This window comes from Taeniopygia guttata, chromosome 3 (genome assembly GCF_048771995.1).
Source record: "Taeniopygia guttata chromosome 3, bTaeGut7.mat, whole genome shotgun sequence".
In the NCBI taxonomy this organism is placed as follows: domain Eukaryota; kingdom Metazoa; phylum Chordata; class Aves; order Passeriformes; family Estrildidae; genus Taeniopygia; species Taeniopygia guttata.
Window position 1 is genome coordinate 75,401,676 of NC_133027.1, and position 25,825 is coordinate 75,427,500.

The 25,825-nt window shown below is 38.5% G+C and overlaps 1 protein-coding gene across 3 annotated transcripts in view; it reads left to right on the plus strand.

Moving 5' to 3' along the window:
- The window catches only part of RPS6KA2 (ribosomal protein S6 kinase A2), a 285,833-nt gene that overhangs the window by 163,707 nt on the left and 96,301 nt on the right, over window positions 1–25,825 (plus strand). For all 3 annotated transcript variants that reach the window (XM_072927167.1, XM_030268399.4, XM_002188307.7), the window contains one exon: window positions 24,774–24,890. In XM_072927167.1, coding sequence (XP_072783268.1) covers window positions 24,774–24,890 — 117 coding nt within the window. The remainder of the gene's footprint in view (window positions 1–24,773; window positions 24,891–25,825) is intronic.

Genomic DNA, 25,825 nt, shown 5'->3' on the forward strand with positions numbered 1-25,825 from the left:
AGAAGTTTCTTTACATGACACAACATGGTATGTAATTAATGTGGAAGACAAGTGGAAATCCTCATGGAAAAATTCCTTATTAGGGGCATGTCCATCTATGCAGGGTCTCTTCTATGGAAAACCTCCTTCCTTCCCCCTCTTGCAATAGATGAGGCAGAACATGTGATAGAAGGATAAGGTTTCTCTAGTGGTGCTGCTCTCATATTTTGCCAAAAATGGTGTTTAGAGTTCAGGATCCTCAAGCAAACCTTTCTGCTTCTGAGGCTGCTGCTTGCTGAAGCACAGCTTGGGCAAAGCAGAATTGAGTTTATTGTTAGCTTCAAGGTATTTTCAAAGGTTTGAATGTTTTCTAGGCATGAAGTGGCATGCAGAGGTGATGGAGCTGCACCTGCCAACACAGCTGCATCAGGGCTTCTCACATCACAGCAAAGTCCTACTTTCCCACAGCATGGTATTGCTACAGCACGGTATTGCTACCTGGGTCTGGTGGATAAAACATGACATTTTTATTTTTGTCACTTGCTGAGAAGTCACAGCAGATCTGAGACAGCTCAAGGCTTCACACTCAGTGCCCCACACTTCAGGCGCCCTTTAGGGAGATCCAAAGCACTGGGTTATGCATGGAGTCTGAACTCAGGGCAGGAAAGAGGAAATTGACAACAGATTTTTGATCTTAAGTTTCTAGAAGGTAAAAATATTTTATGTTACTAGTTTTATGTCCCATGAAATGTATGTCCTGTAAAAATTTGTTATAAATTATTTATTGCAGAAATATGTTTTCCCAGAGTTTTATTCTCTTCCCCTTTCAGAGAAAATCTACCTGTCTCTGCCTGATGTTTCATCCTTATTCATGAGCAGTATTAATGAAGCAGGGGTATAATTTTGTTTTGTTTGCACAAGAAATATCTGCCTATAGTACTCATAGTTCATTCTAGTGAGGAAGAGGCATTGAGGTAGACTGTTAAAAATCAAACCTGCTCTCTCTGCTTCTGGAAGATGTAAATAGGTTTCAATATTAAACAGAGGAACCTGATTTCATCAGGTTGTAGCAATAAATAGTGGCAGCAATCAACCCTGAGAAGCAATTAACTTATCCAGCAATTAGGAATCACTTTCCCTTAAATGGAAATCAAAGGCTAACAGCCTTTCTCAAACACTCAATAGCCTGAATCTTGGTTTCAAAGACAACTGCCATGTCCCAGCTTCAGCCAGCTGAAGTTTTCTGTAGCAGGTTTGCTGCCAGACACTGAGGATGAGTGACAGCTCCTTATTGGCAGCAGGGCTGCAGATCTACATTTTCTCTTTCTCGGTGTTTTCTTTTGTTTACTTTCTCAGTCATACTTTTGTTTATGCTTCAACTTTCTGCCATCTGTTTATTCCTGCCTGACAGCATTTGTTTGTCTTGCTGGCAGGTCACAGGTAGTTGGCTAGGGGTTAGTTAAGTGCATAGAGCAGGCCATTTTAGTGGTACAATTTTAGGATTTGAAAGGCGTTTCATTACTAGGAGCATGGGAACTGAACTTTTTTCAAATATCATTCCACATCTGTGAAACAGGACACATAAAATCCTGATTAATGATTCATAATTGCCAGGAGGTTGTGATATTAAGATATAGACATCTCTATGTTGTTGAAATGTGTGTAATTTTTATAAGGAAAAAACCCCAACTAGGTGCCTAGTAACAAGGCTTCATTCAACCTGTACTGGATAAATTCAGGTCATATTTATTTTAGATTGACTTCCAGAATGATGTCTCTTGGAGTGTTTCCAAAAGATAATCAATACACATGATGTGATAGACTGTTTTTAAAATGTGCGTGACCATTTTCCAGTTTCAGATTGGTCATGATAGGCAGATTATCAGCTCTCAGTGAGCTCCTAACCAAACTAAATATGTAGCTCAACAATGGGGGCAAATTCCTATGACTGGCAAACACAAAGGGGTTGCCCATGACATTTGATGGGAATAAGCAAGAAGTTGTCCAACCTGTGAGGTTTCTTCTAGGGACCTTCTCCCTTCCTGCTCCTCTCAGCTGTACTCTGAATGGGAGTTTGGGCAGGATTTTGCCTGGGGACAGAAGACAAATATATACACAGAGGAGTCAGTGGCTCCATTGAATGGAGTGGAATTTTCCATCATTGTTATTGCTTGCTGCACGTACTGCCAGAATGAACAGCATCCCTGGCCAGCAGCCATGGCTCTCCACTCTGGCGCTCCCAGGGGACACAAGATGACCCTACCCAGAGAACTTGTCAGGCACCCACAGGACAGTGGAAAACAAGGCAAAGCAGTCAGACACTGCAGCAGATGGGAGCAAAAGGAAACAATGAGGGAAAACTGAGCAAACTCAAAAGCAGCCTGCTCAGCTGCCACTAGCCCTAATTATGGGCAGTTTTGATTTCCTTTCTTCCTCTTTTTTTGCTGTCTTTATTTTTTTTTTAACCATAAAGTAGATGTTTGATAATGTTTCTTATTTTTCACAAGTGAAACGTTAATTCTGTCAGTAAATCTTCCTCTGTGTCAGTTCCTACTAAGTAAATTTTGACACTTTTCCAGAATACAATGGCTGTGATGGAAAAATGAAAATATTAGTCCGGATGTGGGAAAAACTTACATACTTGACATTAAGAAAATGAATAAGAAGATGAAAACCTCAGTAAAAGAAGGTTATCTGGCATGTTTCAGTAGTTTTCTCAGGAAAGGGTAGATGGTCAAGAACAGGGAAACAAATATTTTTACCCTCTGCATCTTAACATTTTTTCATCAGTGGTTTGCTTGAATATTTCTCAACATGTGGCTGATACTGTTAAGGGCTGCCACAGTTGCAGAAGAGCTTGAGGACTGTTCTGTTTTGCAAGTGATCTTTCAGTTTTGACAACTTTTGAAAGTCACACAGAATTTATGACAACATGTAAGGAATGTCAATAGTAAATATTAAGAACAAATTTCAGGATATTTGAAGAATTTCCTATGGGAAGGGTAGCTACCTGCTGTGCAATGTTGTATGCCAACATTTTTGGGTGAAAAAATGAGTCCAAGGACAGTTAAGTTGTTAAGAGGCATTCATACAGGTCTAAAAGGCAAAGAGTTCCCATTCTCTTAATTTGACCCTTGATGAAAATTGCAGATTCAAATATTAAAATATTTATTCTTAAACCATAGGGAGTCTTGTAGATCTTTAAATTTCTTTAAAATATTTCTGTAAGGTACAGTAGAAATTTTCAATGGTGAATTTTTATTTAATGTTAAAAATGATAGTGACCTATATGAATGATCCAAAGATGTAACACTGTGTATCTTTTCTATCAGATTCTATTTCAGTTTCAGTTAGAAATTCTTACTCAATATATATTTGAATATGCATGTATTATTAAATAAAAGGAGACCTTCCAAGATGCTAAGGGCACTTGATAGTGAACTAATAGATATTGTTAGGAAAAGCATAGCCCCCAGTTCTAAAGTCTGAGGGAGTGATCTGAAAAGATTATCATTTTCTAAAAATGAGAAATAAAACTTGCTCATAGCTTTCAGCTTCTAATACTGATGGGTACTCAGTGTGTAGGTGTGATTATCAGCATAATAAAAGTCCATTTTCTATGTAAAATGAAAAAGAAAGTTACTTTGCCCTTGATGATAATGTTGCTAGACATGAGTAATCTTTAGGGTTTTACCGAATTTATAAGCAATCATCTGAAGTAGCTGTACAGGGCTTTTAAAATTCAGTAGAAGTTTTTATTTAGCTTTTTAAAAAATTTTGTTCTTAAATTCAATTCCCTGTAGAGAAGGCTAATATGAAGTTGGAATTTGTGTGTTATTGAAATGTTACTTTACCAAGAAGTTACCCAAATATTTAATTCTGCTAGAAGTTAAGACAGATCAGTTTGATACTAGTTGACTGGAAGAGATAAAGCCTAAGCATTGCAGCATTGTGAACATTGTGCAACTATAACTGTAGTAAAATTTAGACAACAGTATTTTTCAGACGTGTGTTATGCTTTGCTCTCTGCTTGTTTATTATTTTCTGCATGCTATATTACTCATAGGAAAAATTAAAAGTTTGATTCTTCTGGAGCTCTACTGAGTAGAAACCAGTGTCCTGCCAGATTATTTCCTATAACTTCAGTTCAGACCTTAATTCTCTGACAGTGCTGGACTCTTCTTGTTGTGGTGAGCCTCTGCTGTGAGCTGGGCCATGGAGCACCTGCCTGTCTAGGCCTGGCTGGAGGGGATGGGGATGGGGATGGGAGGGCTGTGTGTGTCCAACACAGCCTGGAGCTCCTGCTCGTCTCCCACTTATCCCAGTTTGCCATGGCAGTGGGGAGGAGCTCAGGGGCTGTACCCAGCAACACAAACTAGCTTGGTTCACATTGCTGTCAAAGTGCATGTCCTGACTTTATTTACTTTGGGCCTAATGTGAGGCATTGCATAACTTTAATTTTGGTCTTTTTGTAGTGCTCAGCCAGTGGCACTTCAGGCTGGGAGAGACAGTGTCCTTAGCTGCCTTTATATGTAGGTTTTAGGGCACTGGTTTATGTAACCCACTTAATGTTTTTTTTTCCTTATATTGCTGCCAGATGGCACCCCTTGTATGTATTTGCCCTTTCCAGCTCATTTAGCTTCCCTAGACTGGGGCTCTGCCTCTCTGCTGTGCTAGCAGGGCTTGCCCCCACCCAACAGAGGGCAAGCAGCTCAGAAAGGGATGGTCTGCTGCCCTGGAGAAAGGGCAGGGAAGCACGGTCCCACCAGTCCTGGCAGTCATTCCACAGCTCTGGCCAGTTTGTCCGGCTGGGAATGAGGGGGCTCTGAATCTCCTCCATGTGGTCATGCTCAGACTCGAGCAGGAAAGAGTGCTCCTGTGCTTTCCACAGTGGCTATCGAGCCACATCAGTTGTATGGGAAAACCAACACTGTATACAAGTTTCTGAGTGCAATGACTCCTGTAAAAAGTGTCTCAGTTGTGATCAGTGCATTTCGTTTATTTTAAACAGCGTTGTCGTGTCCAGGATGCTGTAACAAAATTTTCAAAGAATTTGAACTTGACAATGGGCTTTAAGATTGTCCCTTTAAAAGTCCATGCCAGGTGCCTGTCTGCCTGTCCTCAGCTGGTGGAGTGCCTGTGTGCAGGTTGCCAAGTGAACATCCACTTTCCTGGGACAAGTGTTCCGTAACTGGCACAATTCACATGACTCCATCACACCCCACGTGTGTCTGGCAGCATGGCCAGTTTGGTCTCTGCCAGGGTGGCTTGGTCCAGTCTTAATTTTCTAATTTGGGAGTGAATTGGTTTGTACTGTGCTGTTTCCCATGTACAGAGAGGTGCTGTGAAATGATGTCATTTGAGGTAACAACATGCCTGGTAGATTTGTGTGTGTGGCTTTCATCACAGCCACACTCATGTCTCCTTATCTTTACTGCTATGATACCAAATTTAAATTGCAGCTACCCAATCAATATGATTTTCCATTCAGACATTTCTTCATTTAACTAGGACAGTCACCAAGTTAAAGTTTTTAAAGTTACCAAGTCAATGTATTTCTAACAGTTCAAAGTTACTTTAATTTTACAAACACTTCCTCACAATTTTTGCTTCAAAACTATATCATGCTTTGTGTACATAATTCTTCAATTTTTGTCTAGGATTTTCTTAAAAAACAACATCCTTTTTTTTTCAAATTACCTTCAAACTAAGATGAAAATAGAATTTTAAAACAGGAATAAAAACAAGTTTTTACAGCATCTTTAAAAGATTTTTTAATAAAACTGCAGTTCAAAAACCATTCTCAAAACTTGCTTGATGAAAAAAATCTACTTCTAGTTTTATTTATCTGTATCTGTATATCTCAAGTAACTTTTATAATGAAATCCAAGATAGTTAAATAAATTTTCCATCAGCTTCTTAGTTGAAAACAATATTATTTCCAATAAGTAAATGCTTCAAATTAAAAATGAAACAGGAATAAGTCTAGTAGCTGTTAAAAAGTGATCTAACATTGAAGTTGAGCTGGAGTTCCTCAAGAAAGAATGTCTTTATTTTAGCATTATCCAAGTAATGGAAGTCTCTGGCTCCAGTATTAAACACATGCACACTATTGCAGGTAGTCCCAGACATTCACGGAGAGGTGATTGTCATTAAGAGCATAAGCTGTTATTTTTTAGATGTCTTTTAATTTTCTTTCACTCGTACTAAATTGTCTCTTATTCTGGTTAATCCCTAGAAGTATGACATAATTTACATTTAGTGGGATTGCAAGCACTAATTTTACTGTTTATTTCCTGAAATACTGGAGCTGACATTTTTGGAGCTAGAGTAACCTATTTCACTGTGTGTTCTAAGATTAAAGTACTTTTTCTATGTAAATACTGCCTTTGTCTAGGATTATTGTAATTGATGGCTCTGTCCACTGGATTTGTGGAGATGGCTATTTTCAGAATGTCTGCAGGTAATGACTGTTCTCTGACTTGTTAATCTCTTCTCTTCTGATTGTCTGAGCAGATGTTGCTTAACCCCCAAAATGGGTAGGACCACTAAGAGCAACAAACCATGCAAGTCAGGGGAAAAATTTGCATCAAAATGTGGGGAAGTTGCAGTCCGTCAGCAAGGGAAATAAAGGCACAATAAAGACAGGGAAGGTAAAAAGAAATTTTGAAATTGTATTTTTCGTGTGAGAAACTCTGGAATGGCAGACTTTGGTTTTGAGTGAGTACTGGAGTTAGTTTCTGGACACAGGATGGGATTGTCAATTTGTGTGGTGGTCTGAGGCATGTGCTTCTCTGTGCTTCTTCTACTAGTGGTGGAAATGATGAGTTTCCAAAGTGTGAGTTCCTGTCTTAGCTCTCCACATCTGGGTACTCTTACGACACTGGAAAGAAACAATTTGGAGTTCTTCCAGAGAAATATGTTGGGCACTCACTTGTTTCAGCAGAAATGGGACTGGGGGATTGAGGCAATTGAGCTCTCTAACAGCTCTAATGAGCCACTGTTTGATCTAGTGGAGCCAGAATATCCTATGCCTGCAGGTAGCCCCCTGCCAAACCCACTGGATACCCTCCCACCTAGTGAGGGTATGCTGAATCTAATGAGAATGACCTCTCTTGGTGGCATTTCAAACTGAGCTGGCAAGGGTTGGGTCAAGGTTACACAGAGAGGAGCTCTGTGGAAATGTCCTGGGGCACCCTGTGCAAAGCTGGTGTGGGCACTGCATTGCCAGCTCTGATGATGGGTGGTGGAACCCATCAGCATTCCCTTACAGTTCTGTAAGCATCAACATGCTCTAAACAGCTCAGTGGTTAGAAATGGGCCAGTTCATTTCCATTAACCTAAAAACAACTTTTAGTGTATGTCGTACTTTTGAACCTGAAGTAAAGCATTAATACCTGCTGGTACAAGCTCTGGAGATTTAGAAACATGAATTGTACAGACCATTAAATTAAAATAAAGCAATTACATCAGTGTTGCCTTATGATAGGGCTGGGGAATCAGGAAATTTGGCCTCTGTTTCTGGTCCTGTCAAATTCACTGTGTGACCATAGGCAAGCAGCCTAACCTCACAGCATCTGAGGTTAATGCTTACCCACCTTGTAGGGTTTTCTGAGGCTAGATTAATGCTTCTATTGTTTCTTTGGCATCCTGCAATGGATGGTGTTTGCAGTGCATGTGCTGTTGATAATAGCATGAAACTAAATTAAATATAAATTACTTTTTTATTTGTTATAAATGAAAAATGCAGAACTTCTGGCCCGTGTATTAACATTTTGAAGAGCGCTGCAATGATTTGATAAAAATAATTGCAGGCAGTGAAGCAAGTAAATTTATATAACATTTTTTTGTTTGTTGTTTTTAAGCATGTGGTTAATCCTAGGTTTTTGATGACCCAGATTAGGTCATCATTGCAGTTACTTTAGCAATGCAGTAATACAGAAACTTTCCAATGGAAAATTATAGCAATGGATTCCCTGAGGAAAGAAATGTACAAAGCAGCCATTTCTATGGCAGTCAAAAAGAAACCATCAATTTTTCATTGCTTGATAGATGCAGCTCCAAATTGCAAAACTCATCTTCTTTCAGTGTAAGTGGTTTTGGGGCCTTTGGCATTAGTGGTCAGTGGAGTAAATCCTGTATGTGGATTGTTGAAATGTTTTTTCAGTGGCAATGGAAATTCTCAAGGGAATTTAATTTCTCTTTCACAGAGAGAGAAAGCAAGATGAGGGGACATTGCAGGACTAATGCACTGCTGGGCTGCTCCTCAGGCAGTTACCTTATGCATTTGTAAACAAAGGTTTTATATTCACCCTCTATAGGCAAGTAGTTCTGTTTGGCAAATAGTTTTGCACTGGATTACCTAAGGTTCTGAGTCTTTCATAAACCAGGTGAACCATGTGGCTTCTCATTGGGCTTTCAGCTGAATTAGTTTTGAATTACTGGATTTTATAGAGCTCCATGTTATTGAAAGATTTTTGTATAGATTGCCATGTCTACTGGCAACTTTTGCAAGGACCTTTCAAATCTGTATGAAAACCTAGATTTTCTTAGTAATTTCCTGTATAAATATATAGGCTTAGGATTTTTGTTGTTGTTTAAGTAATGTGTTAGACCTGTATCACTTAAAGAACAGTTTCGTTAGATACCTAGGCCATTTTTAATCCAGTTTGTTTTGTTGTTTGTTTGTTTGTTTAATGGCTGTTCTTTGCAAAGCATTATATTCTATTGCTGAGGTTTTTCACACTGAGGAGTGCTAAAATATAAAGGGATATGGTTCTGGAACTCTTATGAGGGGGTTGGTGTATCAGGAGCTGTGGGAATTCTCCCTTGCAGATTTTCATGTCAGGGATACATTGTCCAAGCAAGGTGCCACCTTTTGACTACCAAAAGAGTTGGCATTTAGTTATTTCAGAGAATATTTGCATTCTGAAGCAAATAAGCTGGTACAATTCTAGGTTTTCATTCTGTTCCTTTTTACAAGAGGTAAAATAACAACATTATTTGGTTGTTTAGTCAAGCAACAAGTAAAATAAAAGCCTAATTCCTCAAACTTTTATTTCTTCATCTCTTTTTCAACAGTGAAGTCACGCTGTTGAAAATCCACAATTAGGATCTAATAATTTACTATTTCTCAAATAGCTTTTAAACACCAAGTGATGAATCTGCTCTTCATTCCTGACTTTTCTTCATGAAGTGATGCTATTTATGTGTTTTGATGATGCTCTGAAATCTGTAGGAAGTCCTTTGATGGTCAAGCCAGTATTTTGTTAACAGGATGTTTCCATCTTCTTTTAGTGCTTTAAACTTACCAAAAACAAATTTAGAAACTCCCCCTGTTTATAAAGGAGATGACAGTGCTAGCTGATTAAAAGGGGCATAATTTGTTGCCCCACTTATCTCATGTTGTTGATTAGCTGCAACAGACATTGATGCCAAATTCACTTTTTATATGAGTATGTTTGGCACATATGCATGACAGTTCTTCCTCTTGTACCATCATTAGCAGGCTCTAACTAACTGGCATTCTGCCACTGGGGAAAAGAATTGTTTTCACTCAGTGTCCATCTTGTGTTCACCATCTGCATCCTCTGTTTTTAGGGCCTGATCCCACAAAAACTATTACAAGAAAAATTAGTTCTTCAATATCTACCTATGTTGGTGGTACTTAATTATTCCTGTTTATAAAGAAAGGGGCTTTTAAGAGCTGGGTCTTATATTTGTAAGGTGGATTCTGAATATCTGTTATAAATCTTGTAATGGTTATTTTTTAATGGAATTTGTTGTATTTACAGCCACGTGGAGATCATTGTGTGTTCTTGAAAAAACACAGCAAAGGAGTGTCATATCAGATAGGACAAAACAAAAAAGAGGCAATTGAAGGGTGCTAAGATAAAAGTTAGTAACACATAAGCAGCATCTGTTCTGATGTTTTTCTGCCCTTCCCAGGGAAGGATTTTCCAGACGTCTGACCTGAATTTTTCATGCTGTAGTTAGGTTTATTGCCCCTGACTGTGTCCACGGGATAACTCAGGTTTGGTACGTGTCTCCAGTCTTGCACAACTGACAAAATACTGCAGGTTGACATTATTACAGGCTTGGTTTAGGGCTTGTATTTCCATGCACATGTTACATGGTGGAAAACAGCTTTTGTTTAGGCCAGCAGTGCTATCCCCAAGTCCCAGAGTGGCCTGGGAGGGAGTTGCAAGACCAAGTCTGTGAGCCTCCCATGTACCTGTCTGCAATGTTCACATGGGTTGCAAACATGTTTCTTGCCTTTGCTCAGAACTTCTGTGGCCTTTACCTGCAGTGTTGAACACTTGTGTGGTTGTGACAGGCTGGGAGATTGTCAGCTCTGCTTAGTGTGACTTGCCACAACCCAAACCCTTCTGTTCTCATTTGGAGGGCTCGCTACTGGAATGTGCCCCGTGTGTTTTGCCTTAGGTCTCTCCCAGAGCTGGCCACAAGTACAAAACAACCTGGCTCCTTCCATTGCACCTAGTGTGAGCTGCCGCCTTGGTCACCCGTGGCTCACTTTCAGGTTGGGATTTAAAAGACTCCTTTATAATTTCCCAAGAGCAGAGCAGCTGGAGACCTTTCTGAGGCAATACCTCTCTGGGTCTGAGGAGCCAAGGATGGGCTGGAGGCAGCAGTTCTGCTCATGTCCTCATCATGAGGCTGGTGTAGATCCCAGGAAGCTGCAGCTGCATCCCACCTCTGGATCCTGCCCAGCCCAACCCTGCACTCCTCTTGGCACTCTCCCAGACTTAGCTTACCACCCAAAAATTTATGATGGGGTGACTGGAAGGCAGGCAGGAGGGTTTCAGCTAGGCTGGGTGGTAACTTGGATTGCTTTTTTGTTGGTGAAGAAAATACTGAAAGGGATTATCTTTTCATTGGTGCCTTTCATAGGTGACTTCTGAGGAAGAGAGGTTCAGTAGCTAACTTGGCTGATAGGTGCTGTTTAGTGTGCAATGGACTCCTTAGATCTTCAGATGAAATTTCATTTTAAAAAAAGGAAAAAAAAAATTCTTCTGATTTTGCTCCAGATAAAATCCAGCATATTCATGTGGATATACATCATATACTTTTTCCTTGTTAATAATGGGAATAATGTTGTGCATTTTCTACAATACTTACTTTCATTTGGAATATATCACCCTGGGTCAACTTGCAGCATGTGTATTAAAGACTTAGATTCTTTTGCTCTCTGCAGTTCCAGGAATTTTAGTTATAGCTGCATCTAATCAACCTTCAGTGTCCTTAAAACATACAGTTACAGCTTGATGGCGTAGAAGCTGGTACAAAGATGAGAAGCTGATATGAATCTTTTGTTTCTCTTTACTCTTAACCTCCAAATGAAGGCTATTTACACAGCAGGGTTATATATCACCCAACTTCACTTGCTATTTCATAGAACTGGAAGCTTAGATATTGCAGCTATGCAGAACTGTAATTCTTGTGTTACCTGACTTTTTAGATCGTTTCAGTAACACAGTTTAATCCAAACTCACTGATGACATCCATGTGTATCTTCACAAGCATAAGGAGTTCTATGAAGACAAAATATTTTGGTATTGACCTCTACAAAAAAGTTTCAGTTTTAAGTTCTGGATAAAATTCAAAGACAGCAGATGACAATTTTCTCAGCCTTTGTGAGTAAAGAAACATTCTGAACATTGAAAACAAATCAGAAAAAGCATATTCCAAAAAATGTTTTCTGAACAGCTGAGCTTTTAACAAAGCAAGCTGGAACTCTGCTTTGGCATAGCAGAACCCTGCAGTGTAGTCAGAAAAAAAAAAAAAAAAAAAAATGCTTTTTAATGCAAATAAATTTAAGAATACAAACAAAGCAAAATTTGTGGCAAATTCATAATTAGCTTTTCACTGTGTTTCACATTAAAGAGTTTTTCCCTTACCCCATATTGTCTTAAATTGCAGAAACTTTACCTCCCATTATGTCTTTGAAACACTTTGGAATTGCTCTTCTTTTACGACAAAATGGGGAAAACAAATAAGCATTGGACTTGTGTGTTTGATTAAACACTTCTTTAAAGTAGCACTTTTGTGTGGTTTCAGCTTTCCTCTTTGGCTTTCACTTGTCATTTTCTGGTTGTGTTCTTTATTTTTCCTTTGTCCATATATTAATTTCAGCTTCCTGTCATTACTGTTTGATTGAATTACTTCACTTACCACTCAGTTGTCTTCTTGCTGTTGTTTATGAAACATCATTATAGTTACATGTGATACAGATCACATTGCTTGCTAGGGTTATAAAATAAGTCTCACTATAAAGGCTATAATATATTGTAGGCACAATTGTCTAGGACTCCGTGAGAAGCACAATAAATGCCTTATCTGTAAAGGAGCAGGAATAGATAGTGCTTGGTGCACTGTGCTTCATACACAATTCCTGAATTCAAGTGATTTTCAAATTTTTTATGTAGCAAAAAAAATTGATGGTGATTATAATGTGTCATCAGATTCTTCTTCAGAATTCTGTCTTCCAGCTTCATTAAGGATTTCACTGACATTGCAGCCCAGTGGGGCCAGCTGGTGATTTTGAGTGTCAGTGGGATAACATCCACCATATGGAACACCGAAAAGCATTTTTATTTTATTAGCTTGATATTAAGAAAAACCCGAATAACACCTGTGTAAAGTGTGGCACTGTATTTTACTGTTCATTTTTCTTTGTTCAGGTTACTAATGGAAGCTGTATCTGAAATGAATGTTAAAAGTCAAATAGGAGGAACTCATTTAATCTGTGCCCATTCACTTTTCTCTGAATGGGAGGTTAGTCTCTTCCAGGAGTCCCAGACAGCTCTGCGGGTGCTCTGAGCATAGGAACAATCTCACAATTTACTGCAAAGTGGCCTTTAACTTCTCTAGCTCATTGGGGATAAACTTGTGAGAGAGGTCATGATGTTGCACTACAAAGATCTTTATCTGTGCTCTGGACTTTTTGTAGGTGCAGTTCTGTAATCACTTGAGAGCAAACCTGTCATTTCGGTAAGACAGTAGATACAAGTCGGTCTTCTCTCCCTACCTTGTCCCTTTATGATTTTCAGTAAAGCCATTTGGATTATCTTTTATTTAAAAAATAAATAAAACAACAAAGCCTTTACCAGTTAAGATGCCATGCAAATTTGTTTTAACAGTTTTGAGCCAGAACAGAAAAATATTGAAATAGCTGCAGGTCTATGAAAACTACCTAGCTGGAACTTGGTGATCTCCGTGTGACCTTTTTCTTGCTTGTGTATATGTTAAAAGAAGTACTTGTAGAATGGAGGCTAAAGCAGCAAATTTGTTCTAAAACTGGTATATTGAATATTTTAAAACCCCAGAAGCTTCAGCACTGAAATGGATTAAACAGAAAGAGCTCCTTTCCACTGCCTTTCTTCATCACCATTATATATCTTTGTTTTAAGTAGTTTTTTTGTGAATAAGGTGTCTGAAGATAAGAACCAGGACCTCTTGATGTAAATGTCCCTTTACACAGTTGGGTGAGTAAAAGAGCTGCAGGGTAGGTGAAAGCCAAGCCTCACAGTCTGCAGGAGCATGGTGATGAGCACTGCAGCTGGGCTTAGGTTTTAATTGGCTTGGCAGTTTTCTAACTGATGCCAGGTGATCTGAAGGGTCAAATGCTACAAGGCTTGTGAAAATAAGTAAAATTTATTTTGAATTAATAGACTGAAGACACTGTTTTTTCCCATTACCTGTTAAAGTTTCTCCCAGTGTAAAAATTTGTCATGGTATCTGATACAGGGTTGTGGGTTTGCTTCCAGCTTCATGGCCAAGAACCCTGATTTCCCTGACTTATGGTGGCAGATCATGACACTAGCCACAGAGGGTAAGAATGTCTCTGCAGAAGATATTTCAATAATTTGTACAAGTAAACATCAGGCCAGAAAAATTAAACTATGAGAGCATCATGCGTTGCCTGCTGGAGACTGCAGAAAATCCATAGTGGTAAAGGTGGGTTGATCAAAAGCTGGTCTAGAAATATCAAATATAATGCAGTGTATGTCTTTTGCAAAGTGCATGTACTCCATCTAATGCTAAAGGAGTCATTGAGGAATGAGATAAGGAAGAAATAATATAAATCTGAGCTAATTAGCATAGACTTCCTTTACAGTCAGCATAAAGAGGCAACCTTACTAAGTCCTGCTTTAGACTACTGGAGACATACTGTTGTCTAAAGGGAAGAAGAGCCTAAAAGCACCCATTTTTTGTCAGCTGTACAGAAGTTTAGACAAATAACTCAGACAGAGTTTGGTTGTTGAACAGAGTTTGGACCTGTGGTTTAATCCTACTCTGGAAATAATTTTCGGTAGACTTCAGTAGACTGTGGATCAGCTTTGACTGAAAGTTTTGCTGCTGTGACGCTGTCATGATAAGTTTGTCAAGATAAGTTTGTCACCTGACATTCAATTAACTTACCACTCCCACCTATTTTGTTATAAAAACGACATTATCCATTGTCAATCTCTGCAAAACACATTGGTGCAGTAGTTTGACGTCTTTGAAACAAGAGAGGCTTCTAAACAGTGTTGCAAAGGTGTTTGAATCCAGATGGATTTTTTTGTGTTTTGTTTATTCTCATTCTCAAAGCACACATCTTTTCAGTCAGTATGTGTACATAATGTATGCTTCTGTTTAATACAGTAATTGTAAACAATTATTCCTTTCACATAAAAGAGGATGTCTGATAATTATTTAGCAGCTTCTTCCTTGGAGGTCAGCTGTGTGAATCTTTGAGGGACATGACCTAAACTAGAGGTTTCTTAGTAGTCAAAAAAACCACAAAATATTATGGGCCTTTTCCTGGGCCAGATTTTGAGTAGACTGCTGAAACTCTGTTGAAGAGGTACTTGTGCATGGTAACAGTCCTAAGGCACTGAAATATGAATGTCTGCAAATAATGGTCTAACAACTCTTAGCCGTGGTTGTAATAAAAGTATACAGCTGAAGAGATAAGTTTCAGTATTCCTTGCTAAATGTTTGTCCATGAAACTGGAGCCAGCACGAGATGAGGTATTGCCAGGTACTTTGTGTAACTTCTTTTTTAAAATTTTATCTGTGTATAACTTAAAAAATTGAAGGTGGAGTCTATATAAATAAGCAGAGTCTAGAGCCACCGCATTCATACAGTGTTTTGGAGGCCCAGTTGAGTTACTGGAGGAGGCTGGATGCCCAGGGCCATTAACCAACTGTGCAGCAAAGCATCTCTGGTCCCCATCATGCTCTCACCCTTTGTTTTGGGAGCAGTTTTGAGTATGCCAGGAGTGCTTACCTGCTTTCCCATCAGATCACTCCAGTACATATATGCATGCGTGTACTTTCTCCTCATCCCAGGAATATGGTTAGGTATTTAAATTGGATTAAACTGCTGCATAAAAGGGGCAAAATTTGCATTTCAAGTAATTTAATATTGCAGTTCTTCTCTTGATTTAATTCTCTGTTGGCATAGGCGCAGGCCAATTGCCATTGTCTTATGTCCTTTTTGATACCCCCTTTTCTCTCTGCCCTTCAAATCTTATTCCTCTGTCTATGTTGCTAAATTTGTCATAGCATCTCTTAAAATTTCCTTTTGCTATCTTCTCTCTGCCTCATTCAGCTGCTTAAGTCTCTCTCCTTCAGTGCCTTCACTGATGCTCTATGTCATGAACAGTGGCATTAAAACTAATTTGTGTTTGCTTTGATTCCATAATGACCTCATGTTAGTCCATTTCCCTATTAATACTCTTCCTGCAAAATGCCAGTGAGATAATGAACGTCCTTACAACACGTTTTTCCCTAACACGATGCCAGCAGGACTCCAGTTTGTGGAGTACAAGCTGGCTGAACCCTTAGCGGATGCTTGATTTAATTAATGGGAGGACGCAAAATGTGCGAGCAGGTCAATATTCCTCTTGGAGACAAAATGATAATTACCAAAGCCTACAAGTGATTTGTAAACAGCAGACGGGTATATTTCCTAAACTGACTAATCCAACACTTCAGTAATGCGATTATCTCTTATTACAGCCTTTTGTTGACTCTGCCTCACATTTCAAGATGAAACCTGGTATTCTTCCGTTAGTATGCATATTAAAGATGATTCAGTTCTTCAGAATCACCATCCAAGTGCCCCAGGGCTTTGTATTTTCTACTTACTGTGTTGTGGTGCCATTTACACTGCTGTGGTGGGCAGTGTTTTATTTGGATAATGAAACTGTGAGGAAATGGTTTAAAATATGTTTTGCTTAAGCAGTTTATCTTCCCAGTCCAGCTGGAGTTTTTATTTCACACTCAAATGCATTAGTAAAACATCAGGCACCTTTTTTTTTTTTGTAGTCTGTGAAACAGCTGAGTACAGCAATAAGAGAATTGGAACAATTTAGCAAGTATTTATATTTCTTGAATAGTACCCTTAACATATAGACCTTTTTTCTGCCTTCCTTCTTTTTCAAGCCTAATAGCACAGTATCTGAGCATTTGGTATCTTCCCAGTGCCTAACCACATGAAAGAGGAAGATGGCTTTACCTGCATTTCACAGGTGGGAAGATGGGACATGGGGGCTACATCACACATTCCGTATTCTGGAAATTCATGGAGCTGAGGTTGCCATCACATTAGGACTGTCCCACCAAGGCTTTCCTGTGAGTGCTGATGCACTGCAGCATGTGCCAGGAGCTCTGGTGAGTGGCTGCAGTGGTGGTGAGTGGGGGCACCCCTGGGAGGGTCTCTGGCAGGAGTCACCCAAGCAACTCACAAAGAGTTTCTGACTTGTTCAGACCAGAGTGCGCAGGGAACAATACTGACATTGGAACCAGCCCTGAGCTATAGTATAATGTAAGTATTTTTCAATTCAGTCATGTATATTGGCCCCTACCACTGCATGTAAGCCTGTTCAGGTTCCTGTTCATAACCTGCTCAGTGGTGTCATAGAATCATCATATGGAAACAAGAATACTTACCCTTCTAAGAGGCACATTTTCTGCCATGCATTGGCTCCAGACATATTGTGAGTTAATTCCTTGATGAAGGAGCAGCAATTCTGATGAAAGAGCAGCAGTTCTTCTTTTGCCTATTCACCAAAAGAAACAATCAACAATGAACCTTACATCTCTTTGGGGTTGTAAAGGCTAATGGCACATGTGGAAGCCATGCCAAGTAGGATGTTGGTAAAAACATTCCTGCTCTTATTTATTGTAGAAAGAGCAATATTGTTGAGTTCTTTGTCCTTTAATGGTGTGACTCATTTTGAGACTGTTTTTGGAAAAGTTCACAAATGTATTTGAGTATTAGTAGAGAGCTGCTGTATGAGTAAGGCTGGCCAACTGTTTGTATTTTTTTTTTTTTTTTTTGTGACCAGATGGTCCTGCTTTTGTCTTTTTAACCCCTTGCTTTAACATTTTGTTAGGCACTCTTTCTACTCACCATTCTTCATAAACTATTGCAGTTTGCATAAGAAGTAACACAAAAATTAGAATTACCCTGACTTGTGATTTGTGTCTAGGGTTGAACGTTAGATCAAGAGTTGGTATCTCCCTGTACTTAATGCATATCTGCACTTGGAATAGGAAGATTATTCTCCTCATGTAACTTTGCAGTCATAGTATTGTGTATATTTGTCCTAGTCAGAGACTGGGTCTGTGAAGACACCACAGTCTTCAAGACTTCAGACATCTGAAGTCTGAAGACACCAGACTTCAAGATGCTTCAATCTGAGCTAAAGAAGAATTCAGTTGTAGGCTGCCTGGTATCTCATGTGTACTGGATACACTACAAATAATTTGTCTGTCCATTACTGCAGTATGAAAATGCCAGTTTTTTCTCTGTTGATTCTCATGGTGTTCCCCCGGATAGCAAAAAGCAACTATCCCTATTTTTCAAGTTAGGGAGGAAGTAGAAAAGATGCCTAATTTACTGAGCTGTAAAATCCTTATCAGTGGATTATTTCCAACACCTGAGAGTATTTTTTAATTGTCTAGATGTGTCAAGTGTGTAAGTTCTTTTGAAAAATCTTCCATTTCAATGGAAGTTTCATGGCATTTATCAGCAAATATCTCTCTTGAAAAGGTATTAAAAATCTGGCCACAATACTTCTCTATTTAAGTGTGTTTCAAAATCAAATGATAAACGTGAATTCATCTCATTCAACTGCAGAAGCCCACAACCCAGTAAGTTATCTTAGGCTTCCTTCATAGTCATAGGACAGAAATATGCACTTTTTAGGATGTGATTTCTTTTAAGGATCTGATCTCTTTTAATCACTAATTCTCTGCTTCTCTCTATTGACTGCAGAGTAAACCTAGTTCAAAACGTTGTCTCCTGTGCTATAAGTGGTTGCATTTATTTAGCTGAATTCAGCCTTCAGTGATTCATCAAAGACACACAGGATGCTTTGTAGCACAAAAGATTTTACCCAAATCTCCCGAATACTCAGGCCTCCACCTCATGGACTTCACCAATCTATCCAGCAGATTGTATCGACTGCTTTTGCTCTCTATGATTCACCTCTTTCCATTTAGTTTGTTGGACTTCAGCTGAACCCCAACTGTACAGTCATGTATTAGGGAGAAGAAACTAAAAATGTAGGATAAAAAAATTGGAACTGGAGAGAAGTGCTAAAGCATTTTAAAGAGAGCTCAGTAGTTACCCTCTCTAGGAAAAGGTCTGCTGAATTAGCAGCTGATTTCCACAGAAATTGCTCTTAAGGGTTTTGTTTTCCACTAAGTAATGACATACTTGTTGGAATTCCAGATTCATAGCATATTCTATTCACCTTTGTGAAAGATCTGGGAAAGAAATCCCAATCTCTCTTAAAATTGTAATATATTATTTAACTCCATATTATCTTTTGAGAAGATAGATAAGCTTATGCTGGAAAGCCAAATACAGACCTGACACAATGTCCAGTGAATTCACTGTGAGTTCCACATACTTCTTTAAGGGCTCAGTAAGTCCAATTCATTGTTGTTAAAGCAAATGTTTATTTGACAGTAGAGAACAAAGCAACCAGGCTCATTTATGGCATTATTGCTGTTTAGTTTGTTATAAATGAAAATTTGTCCAGCAAAATTAATATGAAAAAATAAAATATTTATTTTACAATCAAATTCTATCTAGCCAGCCATAAGGAAAGAACAGAGACGAGCCCAGGGTCGGCCCTGGGTGTACAACAAGGAGTCAGCCTCAGCAGAGGTTTTCCTCTATGCCCACACACCTCTATCTTGGCACAAATGGTTTTTATAGGGAAAATTCCTCCTGAGGCTAAGATTTCAGCAATCAGTCTTTTCTTCTATACAGAGTTCATATGTTAATAAGATTTTCTTTTTTTTGGTGATGAGGGAGAACCATTCAGTGTCCGGAGTTTGTTGAATCCTTTGATGAAATTTATGGGAATTCAGGAGCACTGCATTCACATGTATCTGTCTGAGGATTTCCATGATATCCATCTCGGGTCGTTCTCGCGAACAATCAGCACCTGGGGTTCCCGTATCTCCCCAGACATGGCCGAGCCGTACCTTCTTACTTGTAAATCAGTTTCCAATATACACCCGGTCTCGCCTGCGAGGGTGGGGGGAATCCTAATACAAACATGTATACTCCAACAAATATTCAATATCACATATATCATATTAGAAATTGCGCAAATTATATCTACTACACATAACATCTTTCCAGATGACAGTAGAGACCAGAATTTGGATTATAATCCATTTTAAATGGACAACTTCTTTTTAAATTTTTACTCCAGCTGCTGGAGACTGGCTTGGAAAGAGGCTAATGAAAATGCTCCTATACTTTTTTCTTTAATGTAGATTCTTGTCCTCAAAGAAGTGAATGCAGGCCAGCAATTCATTTCCTGCCCTAGGCAGCATTTGAATAGCCTATAATGTCTGTGACACAAATTACTCTCCTATGGGCTGAGCTGCGAAACAGAGGTAGAAACCTGGCCTCATCTTTATCAGACACATCCTGTCCTAACTATTCCCATATCACAGTTTTAAGCATGCTTTCCTAAAGAATCATATTGTTTTAAAATGCTGTGTTGCCTGTGATTCTTGGTAGCTAAATAATTGTGATTTGGGTTTATATTAGGTGGTAACCTGCCAAATTGGAAGATTGGTAACAAAATACAGTCTGTATCCTGAGCATATACTGTAGACAAATAATCATTATCTCGAACAACAGTAAAATGTCTTCTGAGTTATCATTATTTCTTATGTCCTTCTGCCACGTTATTGTTGTTTTCTTCATTGACCTCAGATCCTAAAGCATGCAATCCTAAAGACTGTAAAACTTGTACACCAAAAGTGCACATACTTCTGTTGGAAAATGTAGCTCACCCTTTGCAGCCATACCTGTACACCAGTCTTGGTCCTCTGCAACTGAGGAGATGACCAGGCAAGGAATAAAACTGGGAATCCTTTCTTGCTGATTTTTCAAAACAATAATCGTATCAAATTAGCACCATGGCTTTTTTTGCATATGATATGGTAGCATAAATTTTTCTGTTGGCTGATTATTGAATAATCTCCCCCTCCTGATATTTCAGGAAGTTTTGGTGAGGAAAGTTTTTTATGTGTGGGTAAAATATATCTGGCAGTTAAGGTGGTCTCTTTGTTTGGTGACCTTAGCTCTGCTTGTTCAGAAACTAGTTGGGGAGTAGCCAGACAAGACTCCAAAAGCTGTTAAACCTGTCCATTTTCTAGGAGGCATTCTTTCTATAATGTTTGCTGAGAGGCTGTAGAACTGGCAAGATAGTAATTTGAAGAGTTGCTCTCCACGAAGGCCTGCCTTTTTGAATGAATTTTTGTACTCCACTGCCAAATCTATATCCCTAAACTTCTTAATCCCCTGATATGAGACAATGAGTTGGGAAGTATTGTTGCAGTTAGAAGAGTTTTCTGTGGTTGCTCTCAAGCAGCCACTGAGCATTAGTGCCTCTCTTTCTCCAAGGTTGCATGAAGAAGTCTTGGAAGTGAGCTAAGACCAATGCTACAGGGACATGTTGCCTTCCAGAAGCACCAAAGCAGATGTGTCTATGCTATCCACAGTCACAGGGCAAGAACAGAGGCTCTCTTCTCCTATGTGCCAAAGGAGAAGAAATCAAAATGGTCTTTCCATTTTAATAGTGAGTTATTTTATGTCCAAATCTTCTGCCAGCTTTGGGGGAAGCCTTTAAGAGAATAATGAAGTGTAGAATCAGACCCAGAATACATCTTTCTTGTATTAACATAGAGAAGCACTCTCCATTTCTCTTTTAGCCTTCCGATTTATTGCCCTCCCTTCGCTAGTCTATCCTGCTTGACCATGTGTGTTCTTCAACCCACTAAGAACACCCATCTCACTTTGGTCACAGGATGACGACGTTTTTTGTGTGAACATAAATATTTAGAGAAGTTTACAAAAGATTAAGCTTCATTAAGTCAAGCATTCCTGCTAATGCAGTGTGGGACAAGTCAGCAGGGAGCAAGAGCCTGGGCTGGTGTGCACAGCTGTTGCAAGATCAAACTATGGAATATTCCCTTTTGATTCCACTGACTTCACTGATCAAAACCAGTCTTGAAGTTGGCTGTTTCTTTTTTTTTTCCCAGAGTGAAATCCTTTCCATCAAAACAGCTTTTTCAGTGTGCAGGCTTTGTCTGTATAATTATTGTCTTGTCTCAGTTTTATTGCAGTTATGCAAATTCTTGATGCAGATACAGTGCACTTGCTGGAATGGTGAAAAATAAATCTGTATTGGAGAAGTTTCTAGTATGCAACCCAGACCAAAATAGCTGGGAGACCTGCCCAAAATACTTGTGCTTTGACAGTTTGGGCTTCACTCTGATCATCAGTAACTGACAAAAATTACGTCAGATTCCACATTAGCATAATACAGGAAGAAATTAAAAACTCTGATGTAAGTAAGAATGTAAATAAAGACTATAAGACTGGTTGTGTTGGGGTTTTTTGCTGGAAAGGTAAAACAAATAGAAGTTATTCCATAATTTATGCAGCCAATAAGTAATAAGATTATATAAATATATTCAAGGCAAATGGGTGCATGTGTGCAAACACACCAGCATGTATTTCCTTTAAGGAGCTGTGTCTGTCTTCAGTCTCTGGCACTGCCAGTTTGGCTTTTTGCTCCAGGGGGAAGTGGATTTGTCATACCAGCTAAAATACTATCTACCTCTTGGACAGCTCACAAGTGACACCACTGTGGTGATGATGGGTGAAAAAACAGCTGTCTGGCATGCTTTTTCTTCAGTGCTGTCTTGCTGCCCCTTTCTAGCAAGGCAACCACAGGAAATCCACAGGAAATCCTACCTTCCTAGAAAAATATCCTGCTTCCTCCTAAGGGCACATGGAACAGCCAGCTCAACTGGACTGTGGGCAGATTGAAAGAGAATAATCTTTTGTAGGAAGTGGCTCAAGCTTCAGTGTTTGAGACACTGAAAACCACAGTGGACAAAAACCAGCTGGTTGGTCTGATCAAGTGTCAGTGATATTGATTTTGGGCAGGACTGCTGAAGCAGATGACCCCTAGAAGCCTCTTCTAACCAACGTTTTTATATTTTGATAATCACAAAATCTAGCATTTTTCTTCTTTAAAATCTGTGCTTATCTAAAAAATGTTGCTAGACCTTGTACTTGGTTCTATTTTTTGTAAATACTCTTTTTTTTCCAGAGCTTTTAATTAAAGATGTATATAATTTAAGTACTGCTTTTATTGCTTGGTATAAATTATTTATGCTATTCTATGAGAGTGCAAGAAATTTTTAAGCATTCTTCCAGCAAGCTGAATTTTCATCATTGTAATACTTTCAATATATTCCTGTAACTGAACGTCTTTCATGAACCTAAAGAGGTTACATTAAATTTAGTAATGCAATGAGAAATAAGCTTGGGGTTGTAGGTCTTTGACTTTGATGAGTAGTATGGATGGGAGAATTGAAACTCACTCATCATTTAAATTGCAAATATAGGTGAAAGTGACTTTATGGTTCATGCTGGAGTACAAAATAATTGAAAAATATTATATATTTAATATCAGAAAGTTATGCTATCTCACAGCAATTAAATAAAGAAAAATGCAAAGAGAGATCTTGACAGTTCTGTACTTAGAAATCCTTTAAATCTCTCTGTGAAAACTGTTCATTGGTTTCATGCATTTCCTTTCAGGCAAACCTTAAACTGTAGAAATTAGGCTCAGAAAAAGGAGTTGCCCTGAAATGATGGTTATTTTCCATGACTGTGGTAGCATGAATGAACTACAGGAAGCTTTCCAAACCAAGAAGAGGATATAGTCCACTGTTCCAAAGTATGTGAGTGTTAAGAGACAGGGTAGGGAAGAGGAGGGTTGAAACTACAATTTAGAAAGCAATCTGGGTAATGCAAACCATGTATCTGTCAAATTACAGCTAGTAGAAAGTGATAGCAATTTTTTCTGGAGGAGAAGAAAATCAAAATTATTCTTATTTAGCACAGAATGTGTTTTGGCCAAATGTTTTGGGAGTTTTATGCATATTTATTTTTAGGATGTTATTTCTGTTTTCTCAACATTAATAGTGGGAAATAATTGTTATATTTCTAGGTTTTATAAGGATTTTTTAGGGGGAGAAAAGAAAATTGCAGGAAAAGTCCACATGAAAATGTTTGTGAGATTGTAATTATTTTTGCTTGATGCAGAAATATTCAAACTTATTCCTAAATGGGAAAGGATTAAAAAAAAAACTGGGAGATGATAAAAAAATGTTTGTACTGAAAATCTATATTTTTGTCATGGAAAAGCTAGAACAAGTAGTTTGGGGAAAAAAAAAAACCAAACAAACAAACCAAAAAGCTCAACTGTAGGTGTACAAAACACTACAGAAATAAAAAGGTGTGTAAGTATTATCTTTTCTTATCTTTGTGTCCTTGAAGAGCAGGTTCTTTCTTCCAGGTTTCTTTTCAGCTCAATGACTTTCTGGGTTGCTGCAAACTCTATGCAGTCCCTCTGGGTCTCAAGTGACCCAGTTGCTCTCTTTTTAGAGGAACATGCCAAAATAACAAGGAACAAAAAGCTGAAACTAATGCCATATGTCACAGATTGCAAGATGAAGGTCCTAGTTCTACTGATGTCTTTGAGGAATGTGCATCTATTGACAGAGGAAAGATTTTTACAAAAGAATCCGGGCAAAACCAAAACATACAAAGCTAATTCTTGCAAGTAATAAAGTGTGTGTGAGTCTTCTCCCACCACCACCTCATTTTATATCTAATCATTAATTTGCTTTCTGTTTAAATGGTTACCATTAGTAACTTTCCAATTTTTGAGGTAAATAGGAAGAGGCTCTTTTAGTAATGTCTTTCCTCGTTGCCTACTCATTAGAAGAATTACTGCTTAAGACTAAGGAAGCTTTTGAAGATTAAATGATGATTTGAGGGGAAGCTGAGAAAGTTTGTGGAGAGAAGCATGATGAAGCCTTTCTAGTGCAAATTTAAGTACATGCCAGTCTGCTGACAAGGTCTCTGATGGACACACCAATCTCTGGAGTGTATTTTTGGCTTCAGCTTGTGTAATCTGTCTTTATCTAGTCGTATCTTGAGTCTTAATAAGTAGAAGTACCAGGTCTGGATGTCCTGACAGTTACCCTCCCCAGCTGGTAACAGGCACGTGGAATATTTAGGCAAGCATTTGTTTCTATTTTCAAAATTTGCTACATGATTCTAGCATTACAGAAGACAAGATCTTAATAAACAATATGTTTCCTTAAGATAATGGCTCTGATTTGGGGGTTTTGGTTTTTTTTGTTTTTTTTTTCCTTTGCAGGAAGAAGGTATTGTGAAGGAAATAGACATCAGTCATCATGTCAAGGAAGGTTTTGAAAAAGCAGATCCGTCTCAATTTGAACTGTTGAAAGTATTAGGACAAGGTTCATATGGAAAGGTAATTTTTATTGTCACCTAATCACCCAGAGCAACACTGAAAATATTGTCTTTTCTCTGAGTTCATATACACTGCTGACACTGTCCATATAGAAATTATATTGTAAAGACATATAAGGAAAGCCCTTTGATCTTCATTTTAGTAATGTTTCAGTGTTTTAGCTGGGTTTCTGAATATGAACCAAATTAGAAAACAGCATCTATGGCTCTGGACCTGGACTAATGAGCGCAAGTGATTGTTAGTAAAGCATCACTGTTTACAAACAATGATAAACAATATTTATGGATTATCTATCCACCAGGGAGGTAAGTATGCCCCTGCTGCTTAGTTGGAGGGTGTAAATAGGAACATTCAAAGACTTAAAGATGTTAGCTGCACAGTTCCCACTGAGGGCAACTTCAAGGACATTTCTGAGTACCAGACTTCAGTTCACACTCAGAAGCCTTGAAAGGTCTTGGAGATAAACCCCAGTGCAGAATACAATAATCATTATAGCAAGAGCATGGGGAAAACCCCTGCCTGTATGACCACAAGCTAATTTGTGGAGAAGTAACGTTTGCCACATATCTTAAGACAAAGGATTTTCTTCATTCCAGAGACAGTTCTTCAGCAGGGCAAGTTGGTTGGAAAGGAGAACAAGAAGGAAAGATGGAGAGAAAGAAGGGTCAATTCAGCCTTAAAGTCTTTCTGTGGTTCAAATAAGATATTTAAACCTTTGGAACTGCAAAACTAGCTGAAACTAGGCATTGAAGTCCTTATAAGTACATTATTCTGTGGAGTTTTAAAGCCATATTTTCTAATCAGAACCTTTAGTTTTATTCCTAAAGAAAGGTATATTAAGAGTGTTTACCAACTTCCTGGTTATTCTAGAATTATATTGATAATTAAATCTATTTGAAGTTTCCTGAGATGAGAGATATCAAGAAAGTTAACAT